Here is a 13,302-nt window from a genome sequence, read left to right on the forward strand (position 1 = left end):
CCACGTCACTGTTTACGTCACACGCTGAGCTACATGTTTTGTTACTTGCTCACGCCCCCCATTGCCCCGAAAAAGGCGCATTCTGTATAAACAAAAGTAGGTGGGCGGCATTTTGCTGCACTCCCCGATTTTGTTTTTATACTGCCAATGCTGAAAAAAGACTGATTGGGCTTTCCTGCAAATTTGCACAATTCCTATCTAAAAAGGACTGCTGACATGAAACCAACGGTGGGTAAGAAAAATAACAACTTACATGTAATCTGTTAAGCTATGAGTAGGCGGAAAAAGTCCGCTAGCTGCTAGGCTAATTTACGCAATGTCAGGGCCGGTTCCAGAAAATAATGACTAGAGGTGCATCTTAGATCAGAGGGGGTGCACATGCCCGGCACGTTATGTATTTTCCAGTCATTTCAAGTTGGATGATACCAGCCAAGCAAGAATATTTAAACTGTCTTTCAAGTGCTTTATTGCAGCCATATTGTAGCAGAACAAAGAAAAGGCTACATTTAGTCTGGGCTACCTCACCCATCAGACCATCTAGCAACAGATGTTTCTTACCCTGAAAATAAAACATAGAAATTCAAACTAGGAATTCTATCTATAACAATCAGTGTTGTCAGCTCAAAACCATCACTGATTGTTATAGATAGAATTCCTAGTTTGAATTTCTAGTTTTTTATTTTATTTTTTATTTCAAATTTGCACAAACAGCATAATGTGGTAGGACATAGAAAAATTCTTAACTTCTTCCTACCCCTTTGAACATGACACATACCATCTAACTTACTCAACAACTAATTTATTATATTGTTTATATGCCCTATTTTTGTTATTTGTTTTTCTGTGTCTTTTTTAAAACATGTTTAGTAAAGTTGAATTTAAAAAAAGCTCAAATAAAATAAAAATAACCTGTGTAACCATGCACCAGGCGCCTCGGCCAGTTTGGGTCTGATTGGCTGTATATATGCAGGAGGAATTCAGCTCTCAATCACATTATCTGGGTGTGTTAGACCAACTTTTGATTTAGTACGATTTCAGTCGCACTAACATGTTTACATGTATTTAAAAGTCTGGTTTTAGTTGACAGAATAAAGCGATTTTGTCTGATGTCGTATAAACATACTGCATATTTCATGGCTGTTTGGAGAAGTTTGCCTTCAGGGCTTTAAGCCTGATTGCCCTGAAGTTTTAGAAAAAAGATCATAGTTTGGGTTAAAATGAAAAGATTTCTGGTAAAAAAAAAATAATTAAAAAAAAAAAATCCTGAAGTTTAACTCATCCCATGTGCTGTTTCATTTGTGTTATTGGAGTCAGTTAAAAGTAAACTTTACTGTACTTATTATTTATAGATTGTTTATATCTTTTATGGCAAAAAGCAGGAAAGACAGGCCCCTGAATCTGCTGAAGCTGCTCCAATGTAAAGAATAGAGAATTATAATAAGTATGTGCATTATGCTACATTGTTTAACACTAGTACTGCTAATGTTTTTGTCTTTTTAAATGCAGGCTGAACTACAATAAGCACTGAAAACACAAGTGACATTATCTAAGAAACTATTCCTGTGAAGTCTTTTCATTTAGTGTATTAGTGAGCCAAAAAGCTGGTTTGTTTCAACATCAAAGTTCCTCACTTACATTCAGTTCCTCTGATTCACAACATCATAATTTGCATACAAATACTTTGTTGTTAATCTGCTCATGAAGGCGTGTTTTAATTCTAGAACACAGTCATTTCTAGTATCTGAGTGAAAAACAGTAAACCTGTTATTTCCAGCTCAGCCATTTCACATGCTGGTGCTGTTCTGCTACACTGCTGCTGCTGCTCACCGTCTCTGTACCGACACCTGTCTGATGTTGATAGAGACACAAGCAAACATCCAACTACAAAACAGGCCAGAAGAAAACCGTAAAATCCTTCAAAAAGTGCAGCGGAGCAGTAAGCCGAGCGCCACACAACAAGCACACAAAGATAAAAGCTTCCCTCTCTGCAAAGATGCGACTGGCGGAGGAAACAGAGGGAGGCGCATCGCCTTTGAAGTTATATTTAGGCCAAATCCTCCTTTGCAGAACAAACCGTCTTCCACTATGCATACAAATCACAGCCAACAACTGAGGGAGGAACCGTCCTAAGAGCACAGGAGCCGCCCGCACACATGCAATTAGCCGGCGGAGCATCAAAAATACACAGGCCTGCTGGGTTTGATGCCTTCAGCATCCCAAATACTCCAATCCCACCTGGGGCACAGGTGCATGCTGGGTTCTCATTGGACACAACTTTGATGATGTGAGCACACAGCAGCCTCGCTGCAGGTGGTCCAGATCCATTTAGACACATTCACAACAAACTGGAACTGTGAAGCAAGTCTGAGCTCCAACACGTGTATGCGAGTGGCCTTTTATTGTGGCCAGCCTAAGGCACACCTGTGCAATATTCATGCTGTCTAATCAGCATCTTGATATGCCACACCTGTGAGGTGGGATGGATTATCTCGGCAAAGGAGAAGTGCTCACTAACACAGATTTAGACAGATTTGTGAACAATATTTGAGGGAAATGGTCTTTTGTGTGTATAGAAAATGTTTTAGATCTTTGAGTTGATCTTTCAGTGTAGTTTTCTACCAGCAGGTGGACAGAGGGGAACAGTTCTGTCTTTTAAATGTGTCATAGAAGAAAAAGAGACATCACAGCTGTGTGTGTGAGCTCAGCCATCGACTCTGCTCCACTGTCACAGCTGTGATGCGCACCTCGGTGCCGGTGCTGAGAGTCCAGTAATGATGGGACCGCCCTCATTTCCCATCATGCCTCTCTAGTGCTGATCTAGTGTTTATTTAGTAGTTTAAAGTTTTCTGTTAGGCCTGCATGCTCCAGAATATAAATGTGACTCTGTTATTAATACACAGTTACAGTGTTTATAATGCCTCTGTGCAGAAAATGGTGGCTCTCACTTTTGTGCAGGTTTATAGTTTCAACCATCAGTGAGGTGGCTGTTACATTTAATTACACCAGCTGTATTTTTCAAAGTAATTGAGGCGATGTGCATCATGGGTATGTGTAGAAATTTCAGATTACATCAAGTATCAAATTAACATCTTAAAGAGAAATGCAACGGCATATTGGAAGCTGGTGAAATGGGAAAACAACAATACCATAAGCATGATTAGCTCTTAACTACAACCATCTGAAGGGACGGATGAAATCCTCTGGCGGACCATCCGTACATTTGACACCCCTGCTGTAGGCCATCTTTGTGCACATTCAGCTTCACCCCTTGTCCATCCTCTTTGAGGCCTATGCTGATGCTGATGTGTTCATCTCTCATCTGTCCTCAGAGGTGTAATTGTTTCACTCCTGATAGCTGACTAAAGTCATTTAAAAAGACTACTTTTTAATCACTATTTTCTCATTACTACTTCAGGGCTGCTTTCCTCATTTCTTCTGTGGAAAACAAACTCTTTGGGTGACTGGTTTCTGAGATGCCTGGTTAATGAGAATGCTCGGTTAACGCTGCTTTTCTCGGATGTTTTGAAGCAGAGGGGCACGATCGCAGTGAAGAGCTGATCGTACGGGGTTACAGCTGCAGATCCAACAGCGCCATTTTGTCAGAACTATAAAAGCAGTTCCATTAAGTGTCACTTTAAATGCCCATGATGCAAATCTGCAGAGTGCGTGTCCCACAGGGAAACAGAAAAATAGTTTCAGGAACGAAATGAAGACGACTCCGTCCGCCTTCCATGTAAAGTGCACAAGCTTTTCTCTGGAAACAGACGACTTTGCAATGTGAGAAAAACATGAAGGTCTGGAGTAAAAAGTATTTCTCGGCAGGCATCCTTCCATCTATCCATTTATCTCTGCATATGTAACCATGTGCTTATCTGACTGCTCTTTCAGTCAGAAACAGCAGCAGCAGCAGCAGCTGAAAGCGTGAGTGACGGCAGCGACGGCGGGTTTGTCCTACATAATGACTTAATTGAGGTGGTTAACACTTTGAGGATAATGAGAGCCTCTAGACCACAGCAGACCCAGGAGTGAGAGCAGCACACACACACACACACATGCAGAGGAAATCAGTGTCGATTATTAATAGCAGCAGCCAAATGCAGCACTCAGCCAGATCAACACAGGTCTACTTTTTGTCTCTGTGTGACTCAAACACACTTCAGTTACTGATAATTCATCACTCCAAGCAGATGCTGCGTGTTCATTTCATTTGTCCAACACACAAACAGAAAAATAAAATTAGCAACAATAACTGAAAGCTTTTGAATTCAGTATTACAAATAACGTAATTGTCCAATTCCATTTCACTTGCTTTCGTGATATTAGTGTGTCACTGACGGTGGACACAACATGGAGGTTGTTTCTGAGATCAGGAATGAATTTCAGTCTCACCTGTTAAGGAAACACGGACGACAAGTCCTTAAAGGGCTCACGCAAAAACATTTGGACATCGAAATTTTATGACAACTGGGCGAAATCCATCAGGTTAGGAAGATTATGTGATATGACTCAAAGTGTTTATCCATCAATACTGACCAGGGTTGCAGCGATATACCAGTTTCAAGGTATATGGTGATATAAAAGTTGACAGTTATCATACTGTGTCCATTTGTTTATCTACAATATTGGGAAAATAATTATCTTAGTTATTGTCAGATGGGAAACTTTATTTTTCACAAACTTCCATTTTAAAAAGTGGTTTCAAGTTTCAGTTATAGTAATAAAATGTTTGTTAAACCAACAATAACTCTTCAGTTTTTTTTCTTTGTGGGTCATGCTGATAATAAAATAAATTCTGTAATACTGTCAAACCGTGATATTCTCTGAGACAGTTATCGTACAGTGATTATTCTTCTTTCTGCTCCCTTTCATTCAGATTTGAGAATGTTGTGTTTATATTGTATTGTTTTTTTTTCTTTTTGTTTTTTCAATGAATGAAATAAAAATAAATAAATAAAAAATCTCATACCTAATACTGACAAACAAATAGGTAACATCTTTGCATTTCATTTATCTTATTCTTCTTCCCTCTTAGTTTTTCATGGACAAAATCCTCTTTCATGGTGTATTTAATTTTTAGGAATGCACTGAAAATTCTGAGCATATTCCAAACACCGAGACTGATGTCTAAAATAAGAATTTGGCTGACAGGAATACCCATGGTTTTGTCTTGTTAATGTGAAGTTTGCTTTTGTTGTTATTTATTCCCCCTTCTGTGACAGGAAACAAATAAATCTTAACTATTAAAGTAACTCTTTTTAAGTCATTCAGTCCTTCATGACACTACCTTTAATTAAACAGAAATTCAAATCACACAAATTTATGAGAAAGAAAACATTAAAATTACCTTCTTTTACACAAAAAAAATTCTTTTCATTTTCATTTTATTTTTGCAAGGTCACACTGACCTTTGACCACAACAATCCAATCAGTTTATTCTTCAGTCCAAGTGGATGTTTGTGTCACATTTAAAGAATTCCCTTGAGGTATCTCGAAATACCGTGTTCATGAGAATGAGACAAATGCAAGGTCACATTGACCTTGACCTTTGAGCAAAAAAAAATCCAATCAGTTCAGTGCTGAGTCCAAGTGAACATTTGTGCTAAAGTTGAAGAAATTCCCTCAGTGTTCTTGAGCTATTGCATCCACAAAAATAATACAGACGTGGTCACAGTGACCTTGACCTTTGACCACAAAAATCCAATCAGTTCATTGTTAATTTTAATTCAATTTTAATTTATTATACTTTATTAATCCCCCTGAGAGGAAATTCAATTCAATTTTTTAAGTCAAAGTACATTGTACCAAAGGTCACAGTGACCTTGACTTTTGACCTACGACCATCAAAATCTTATCAGTTCATTGCTGAGTTCAAGTGAACATTTCTGCAAACTTTGATAACGGCTTTCCTGAGGTATTGTGTGCACATGGACGGGATGGATGGGCGTACACATGGACAACCTGACCTAACCACGGCTATCGCCAACACAGAGGCATAAAAAATAGTTGTTCTCATTCTTCACTGGACACAAAAACAAAGGAAAATACTTAAGTTACCTTGTAATTCACTACTGTATATCACTCAGCCCTGCTTGTAACTGATTCAGGAACATCTGGCTTAGGCAGAATAAAAACTGACTGACTGAATAACCATCTCCTTCTCTTCTTGAGACAGTTATCTTATATTTAGTAACGTTCCTCCGCTGGACAAAAATGGATCATATCAAAAATAATTTCATGCTTTTCCAGACTTTTCCAACCTGATCAGAAACTCTGACTTAGACCAGCATCAGCACAAAGATCAGTCAGTTCATACTGTCTGCAGTGTATCTGTCCACGTCACTAACATATTCACACACACTGCCCCAGTCTGTCGCATTGGCCCATCAGGGATCGATGTTGAAGGTGTCACATTACTGCCAACGTAATCAGCAGTTTACCACTGGGAGTAATTACAGACCAGAGACGAGGCCCGCGGGGCGGCAGAGTCCTTGAAGCTGCAGACGCTGCCCGCAGCGAAACACCAACTTCCAGACACATCAGCAGTCTGAAATACCACCCCCACCTCCTGCACCGCCAGAGACTGCTCCGAAACATAACGAGCCCCTCTGGAGGGGGCCATCTTGGGCCACGGGCTCTGATTTCTCATCCTACTTTGTCTGTCTCAGCAGCCAACTGGGTTTTTAGGGGAGAAGCGTGCTCCAGTAAACAGCAGCTGGTTACCTGCCAGAGCAGCTGCTGGAGGAGAAGAAAGGCGAGGGCGCCCAAAGTCCAACTTTCCCAAAATAGAAACACTGTCAGACATAACAGCACAAACACACACACACACACACACACACACACACACACAAAACATACACACACACTTTTAAAGCCTCATATCTTTATTTATGCTCTGCTCCACTAGGCGTGTGTTCAAGATTAAAGAGGTTAAAGCGAGGACAGAGGAATGATGAGGAAAAGAGGGACGATGGAGGCAGCTGAGGATGTTTCATTTCTGCCAATTCATCCCCCTGAATCCTGCACACTGGACCTTTAATTGATTCAGTGTTTGTCTAAAAATTCCCAAAAGCACAACGTGAAATCATAAAATGTCTTGTTTTGTCTGAACAATCCAAACCCCAAAAATATTCAGTTCATTATACTAAAAGACAAAAAGCAACAAAACCTCATCTCTGAGAGGCTCAAACTAGGAAATGTCGGCATCTTCAAAACTGCTGATCGACTAATTAATTAAACATTTCAGCTATAAACGCCTGACTATGTTCAGTCACACCATCCCTACTTATGGTGCAACTTGAATAAGTCAACTGTCATCAAATCATGAGATGTTTCATCCACTGCAGCCTTCAGATAATCTGGAAAAAAAGAAACTGCTGACAGAACATCAGAGACAGCAACACAACAGGCTGCTGTATTCAAGAAGAGAAACCAAATGTTTGCCATCATGTGAGGCAGCTCGTTGGCTGCGTGTATGTTACGGATTAAATAAAAAGGTCACGCTTGCAAGACTTGCAGAATGTCACAGCTGCTCCAACACAAATCAACTTAACATGTACATGAAAATATAAATGTAAATTTAATTACTAATTAATTTGATTAATCAAATTTTATTTTCAATTACAATTTTGCATTGAATAATTACCAAAACCAGATAATCGTGATAAAACAATTCCAAATTCTGTTTTGCAATCATGTTCTCCTTTTGTCTTGTGTTATAAATCCAGCGCACCCCTGTCCTTTACAGTGGTCCAGTCAGTGTCGCCAATCCACCACCTTTCCCCCTCGATTTACAAACTTTTCAGACCCTTTTAGTAACTTGATTTCTGAAAACTGACCAACAAGTTGAGCAACTTACTCAGACCATCAGGGAAAAAGTAAGAAACATATTAAAATGTATTATTTTGTATTTCTTTGTCAGCAGTGCAGGATCTCTCCTTCTCCTCTTGCACTGTGTTGATATCTAAATATTATATTATCTTATTATCTATTCTATCTCATTCATTTTATTTTATTTTTGTTTGTTTTTCAGTTTAATTATCTGACGTTCAAGACTAGAATGTATTTGTCATCACCCACGTCTTCACTATTAATAATAACAAAACTAATAATAATAATAGTTAAAATTTAAAAAAAAAAATGAGAAAAAGGAATGAAAACAAGGTGGAAAGTAGTGTGTCATTTTGTGTGTTCTGCTGTTGGGATAGAATTTGTTCCATTTCTCAAGTTAGTCTCTCACTGCAAAAGTTAATTTATGCTTTGAATTCTTCAGTTATCACCTTGACCTTTGACATTTGACCAAAAAATTCTAATCAGATCCTCCTTGAGTCCATGTAGACATTTGTGCCAAATTTGAAGAAATTCCCTCAAGGTGTTCTCAAGATATCGCATTCATGAGAATGAGACAGACAAGCTCACAGTGGCCTTGACCTTTGACATATGACCATGAAAATCTAATCAGTTCAGTGCTGAGACCAAGAGAAGTCTAAAATTCCCCCAATGTGTTCTTGATATGTCATTTTCACAAGAATAGGATGGACAGACTGACAGAAGAAAAAACAACCCAAAAACATAATGCCTTCAGCCACGGCTGTCGTCAGTGAGTAATTGTGTTAATGGTGATCTCAAAATTGACAAAAATAATTATTGATTTTGATTTGTGCCGTAATTGAACAGCCCTAAAGTTGCCCTGGAAGAAGTTCCCTATGCAGTTAGCTTCAAAAGCTAATCCTGAGAGCTTATTTCTGTTTACAAAGACACAACCTCGACAAATCATTCTCGTTCTCTGTGTATTTGGAAAGGGTTAGGAGGTGCTCTCTGTTTGCCTGCAGTTACACTTCTGAATCTCCATAATGGAGGTGGTGATGGAGGAGGAGGAAATGACCCAGAGACAGAATGAACATAATTATGAGAATAAGATCCAGGCTGAGAGACGGAAGATTTAAATCCAGAACTCAGAACAAGATTTTAACGTCTGCTGAGCTGAAATCCAACTGATGCAGAGAACAGGTGAAAAAGGTGCAGAATCTGATACTCCCTGACTTTCTACTGACTTCCACATTTATTCGCTCTCTGAAACACACCTCGTCAAATCCAACAACATTCCAAGACTGTCACGAACTGTGAGGAATCAGGTATTGCAAGTGCAATCAGTCCTTGGTTATGTTGAGCCTGAGCACAGGTTATAGTCAGAGCCTCACAGACTACACTGTGCACACAGCTGTGTGTGTGTTAAGGATTAAACAAAGGTCAGTCAAACTGCAGTGCATGCAGAATGTCAGCAGCTGCTCCACACACAGCAGTAAATATTCAATGTTCACCTGATGATTTGAAATATAAACCGCTCCAAAATGCACCACAAGTTAGCAAGTGTTGGAAAGAGCAACGTTTCAAAAGGCAGAATTAAAATGCTCCTAACTCCTGGTGAGTCGCACTAAATATTAAACAACAATCAGGGATTTAAAGACAAAAAATAAAACCATGACACAAGTAAAAACAGTCAACAGGTGACACTGAACCTGTGTCTAGAGACACTGTAAACGCAGCATAGACCTGTAAACAGATGTATTTAGACCTGGATTTGCTTCCCTCTCACTTTAATGATAAACAGGGTGGGACACAATAACCTTTGGTCACGAACTGACTCCACTATAAATCCAGTCGGATTCAACTTTGACCTGTGAAGTCACAAGACTCTCCAGTGTCCAGCCAATGTAAGGCAGGGGATCAGACGACCTCTGGTTCAAGATCTACGTCATTTTTACATACATGTGCTGCACGGTCACAGAAGCAGAGAGGGAGGGCTGCTGCTTGGCTGCAGTGCGTGTAGGCAGATGATACAGAGTGTAACTAAGTTAACGACAGAATCATTATTAAAGCACAAATGTCACGTCAAATGTTTACATATTTTATCTGGCTCAGTCCTCTATGGAAGTATCTTTAATGTCTTTGTGTGTCGGGCTGTAGGTCAGGCAGAAGAAGATATTTAACTACTGTGTGTCAACAGAAAGTAGTGATGCCCGCCCGACCCACTGAGCTACGCAGCAATACTCCACTAAGTTTATTTGGCACTTACAGTAACTATTAAGCAATATCACACGAGAGGGAGTGATGTTGTACTGTGATATACGAGTACAACATCACGAGCTCGAGTGTGATATTGCTTTTATACAACAGTTCAACAGTTAAATAAGCAAGGCTGATTAAGAAATGTTGAAAAATGAGGACAAAATAGATAATTTAAGCATTTTATTTGTCTTCCGCCAACAAAAATAGTTCCCTCAGGACTCCGCTGTCACCGTTGCTATGTAACGCAGACATGGTGCGCCAGGCACTTACTCTTTATACACATTTATCTGCACGTTTCCATTAATTGTGCAGCCGGTGAAATAAGTCTCTGGTGACTGCATGGTGGACTGTCGCTTCACAGGCACAGCCGACTCTGCCTTCTGATCTGACAGTATGTTGCTTTTCTCCAAGTCATTGAGCTCCGCTGATGAAACACTGACAAACCTGGATGTGTGCTCAGATGGATTCAGCTTCTCCTCTCCCTCATCTTCCTCTGATGACCATTCATAGTTCAATTCAAAACTTATTTTAGGAAATAAATCCATATTTTTGGCTGTTTGACAGTGGATGAATTAATTAGCCTACAACGCAACTGCTGACCTAACTGACACTAACCGTCAGTTTTGATTTGATTGTTGATTGCAATCAGCTGTGAGGCGGAGTGATACATATACAGTGAAATAACCGTGATGTTGTACTCCAATATCGTCACGGTTTTACTGTCTCTCCACCAATCAGATTGCAGGGCCGGAACTAACTGTTGTATAATTTACATTAAACAGATGTCTGTTTATGATATGAAGCAGAGCTCAACACTCTGAAAGGAGCCAATCTGCGTAGTGAGTGCTTTTACTGCTGAAACTTTAAGTAATATCTTTTTCATTTGTTTTATTCCGAAAAATAACAGATACATTTTTTGTTCTCACCCGCTGCCCACCTACGAGCACTTCATTTTAACTCGTGCCTGTACCCATGAACTTAGATTCTTACTAGGGCTGTCAGCTGTCAATATTATAATAATAATATTATTATTTCGATTAATTAATCACAGAGAAATAAAACATTAAAATAACTAATGATGGTTAATCACGTTCCATGGTGCATCACTGAAGGCCACAGTGGCTTTGTCACATGATGGAGACAGGCGACACGTCGCTGCTCAGCCCTGTGAATGTGACATTTACATTTAAAAAATGTAAAAAATTGTAAACAAGATGATATGGCACACACCTAAACAATGACGTCCAATATCCAGCAGCTTTACGACACATCTGACAAGATTCATTCGAACGGGAATTTTTCAAAAACTTAAATAGCAATAGTCTATGGATGCGATTAATTTAAATTAACTGATCACAGAGCATGTAATAACTTCGATTTTTTTATTTAATCACTTGACAGTGCTAATATACACATACTTTACCCATTAAACAGCTTCAAAACATACAAACTTTTCCTGCAGGATTTTTTTCAGACTGTAATATTCCTATTTAAATATCTGAGAACATCTTCCACCACTTTCTAAGGACCAATGATTAATTCATAGATCAAGAGAATATTCTGAAGCTTAATCAGCACATTAGTTGCAGGACCACAGGTGACAGCAGAAGACACACACAAGCAGTGACAGTGAACGCATCACTGCACTTCTGTTGTTGTTTTTTTAACTTCATCCCTCTTGGCTCTGTCATAATTATCCGAAACTGTGACATTAAACGCAACACATGCACACTGAAGCGTGGGGTTGCTCATCCAACATGTTGTCAACACACACTCCCACTGTCACTGCCACACACACACACACCCTGTCACACACACACACAGCTTACCGGCTGGCATCCTGGTGCTAATGTACCGCAGTTCCTCTGTATGCCGAGCACCGATTGGTCCTGTGTTAGTTAGCCTCCATGTAGCTTCTCCCGCTGTCTCACTTCACCTGCATCGGAATGACGACTCGTTAACATCAACCCGCCCGTTTATGAGTTCACACGACACATTAACCAGCCGCTGTCAGTCAGAGCAGAGACACATGAAGCCTCATTAACGGGCTAAAGCTGCCCGCTGTCACACTAACGGACACCCGTGTAAACACTGAGTGTCCGGAGGCATTAGCCGCACAAGCTAACGTCTCAGTAAAGTCCGAACCCTGCTGCGGCTCCACAGGACACTCACACACACATTAATGAGACATTTCGGGGACGAACCGGTGGACATACCTGTAGGTAAACAGCAGCAGGACAGATTAACTCCTACACATTACTACAGTGCTTCCTGCTTTACGGTGACAGGCAACACGGAAGTGTGTGCTGCAGCGGAGCAGCTCCAAAAACTCCCCCGCTCCAGTTCAACACTCAGGGACCTGAAGGAGCCCAGAGACAGCTAATTATAGCTGCTGCTGCAAGGTGGGAGCTCCAGTGTGATGAGCCTCATCACTGTACTGTATGTCATGATGCGTTCATTAGGAAAACATTTAATCATTAGGATTTTATACAAGTTCAAAACCTAAATGTGAATGTAAATCACATGTTTAACACCCTCACATGTGATAAAGTCACATGATGTTTGTGGTGAATGTAACTTGTGGACGTACTCAAGTATTGCACCTAAGCACAGTTTTATAGTTGTACTTAAAATACAAGTACCTCAAAACTGCAATTAAAGGTCCAGTGTGTAGGATTGAGGGCAGCAGTCCTACTGGTCAACATTAGGAGTAAGTCTGAATGTGCATTTATTAATATGATATATCACAAGATGGCTACTCTGCAGTTGGCTATTTATAATCATTTAGTTCCTAAACTTTGCAGCGTGGGTGGTGAAAGCAAACTAATCTAGGGCAGCAGTAGCTCAGCCCATAGGGACGTGGCCTGGGAACCAGAGAGTGGCCAGTTCAAGTCCCCGTCTGGACCAAGCATGCAGTGTGGACCTGTAGCTGGAGAGGTGCCAGTTCCTTCCTTGGTTGCAGCAGTGAAGGTTTATAATCACCTGAAAAGTAAGAATCGTTGTCTTTTTGTTAGCAAAGGATGTGCCAATTATATCTGAAAAGGGAGCAGGGGCCTGTATCACGAAGCAGGATTAATGTCTTAGCGAGGTAACTTCAGGGTTAACCCTGGGTTTTCGGTCTCACGAAGCCGCTTCAGTTCTTATCGGGGTAGATCACCATGGTAACTTACTCTGAATGGCTATCCTGCTCTGGAGCAGGGTAAGTTCAGGGTTGAATCTGATCCTATAAAAAGCACC

General features: G+C 40.2%; 1 protein-coding gene across 2 annotated transcripts in view; it reads right to left on the reverse strand.

The window, feature by feature from the left end:
* The window catches only part of efr3a (EFR3 homolog A (S. cerevisiae)), a 592,036-nt gene that overhangs the window by 200,495 nt on the left and 378,239 nt on the right, over positions 1–13,302 (reverse strand). The window contains exons 1-2 of one of the 2 annotated variants that reach the window (XM_050074482.1): positions 12,282–12,412; positions 11,895–12,001 (exon numbers count right to left, since the gene is read on the reverse strand). In XM_050074482.1, coding sequence (XP_049930439.1) covers positions 11,895–11,904 — 10 coding nt within the window. In that variant the 5' untranslated portion in view covers positions 11,905–12,001; positions 12,282–12,412. Of the gene's footprint in view, positions 1–11,894; positions 12,002–12,281; positions 12,413–13,302 lie in introns of those variants that run through there. The other variant, XM_050074483.1, reaches the window with a different exon arrangement.

Source organism: Epinephelus moara, chromosome 21, assembly GCF_006386435.1.
Source record: "Epinephelus moara isolate mb chromosome 21, YSFRI_EMoa_1.0, whole genome shotgun sequence".
In the NCBI taxonomy this organism is placed as follows: domain Eukaryota; kingdom Metazoa; phylum Chordata; class Actinopteri; order Perciformes; family Serranidae; genus Epinephelus; species Epinephelus moara.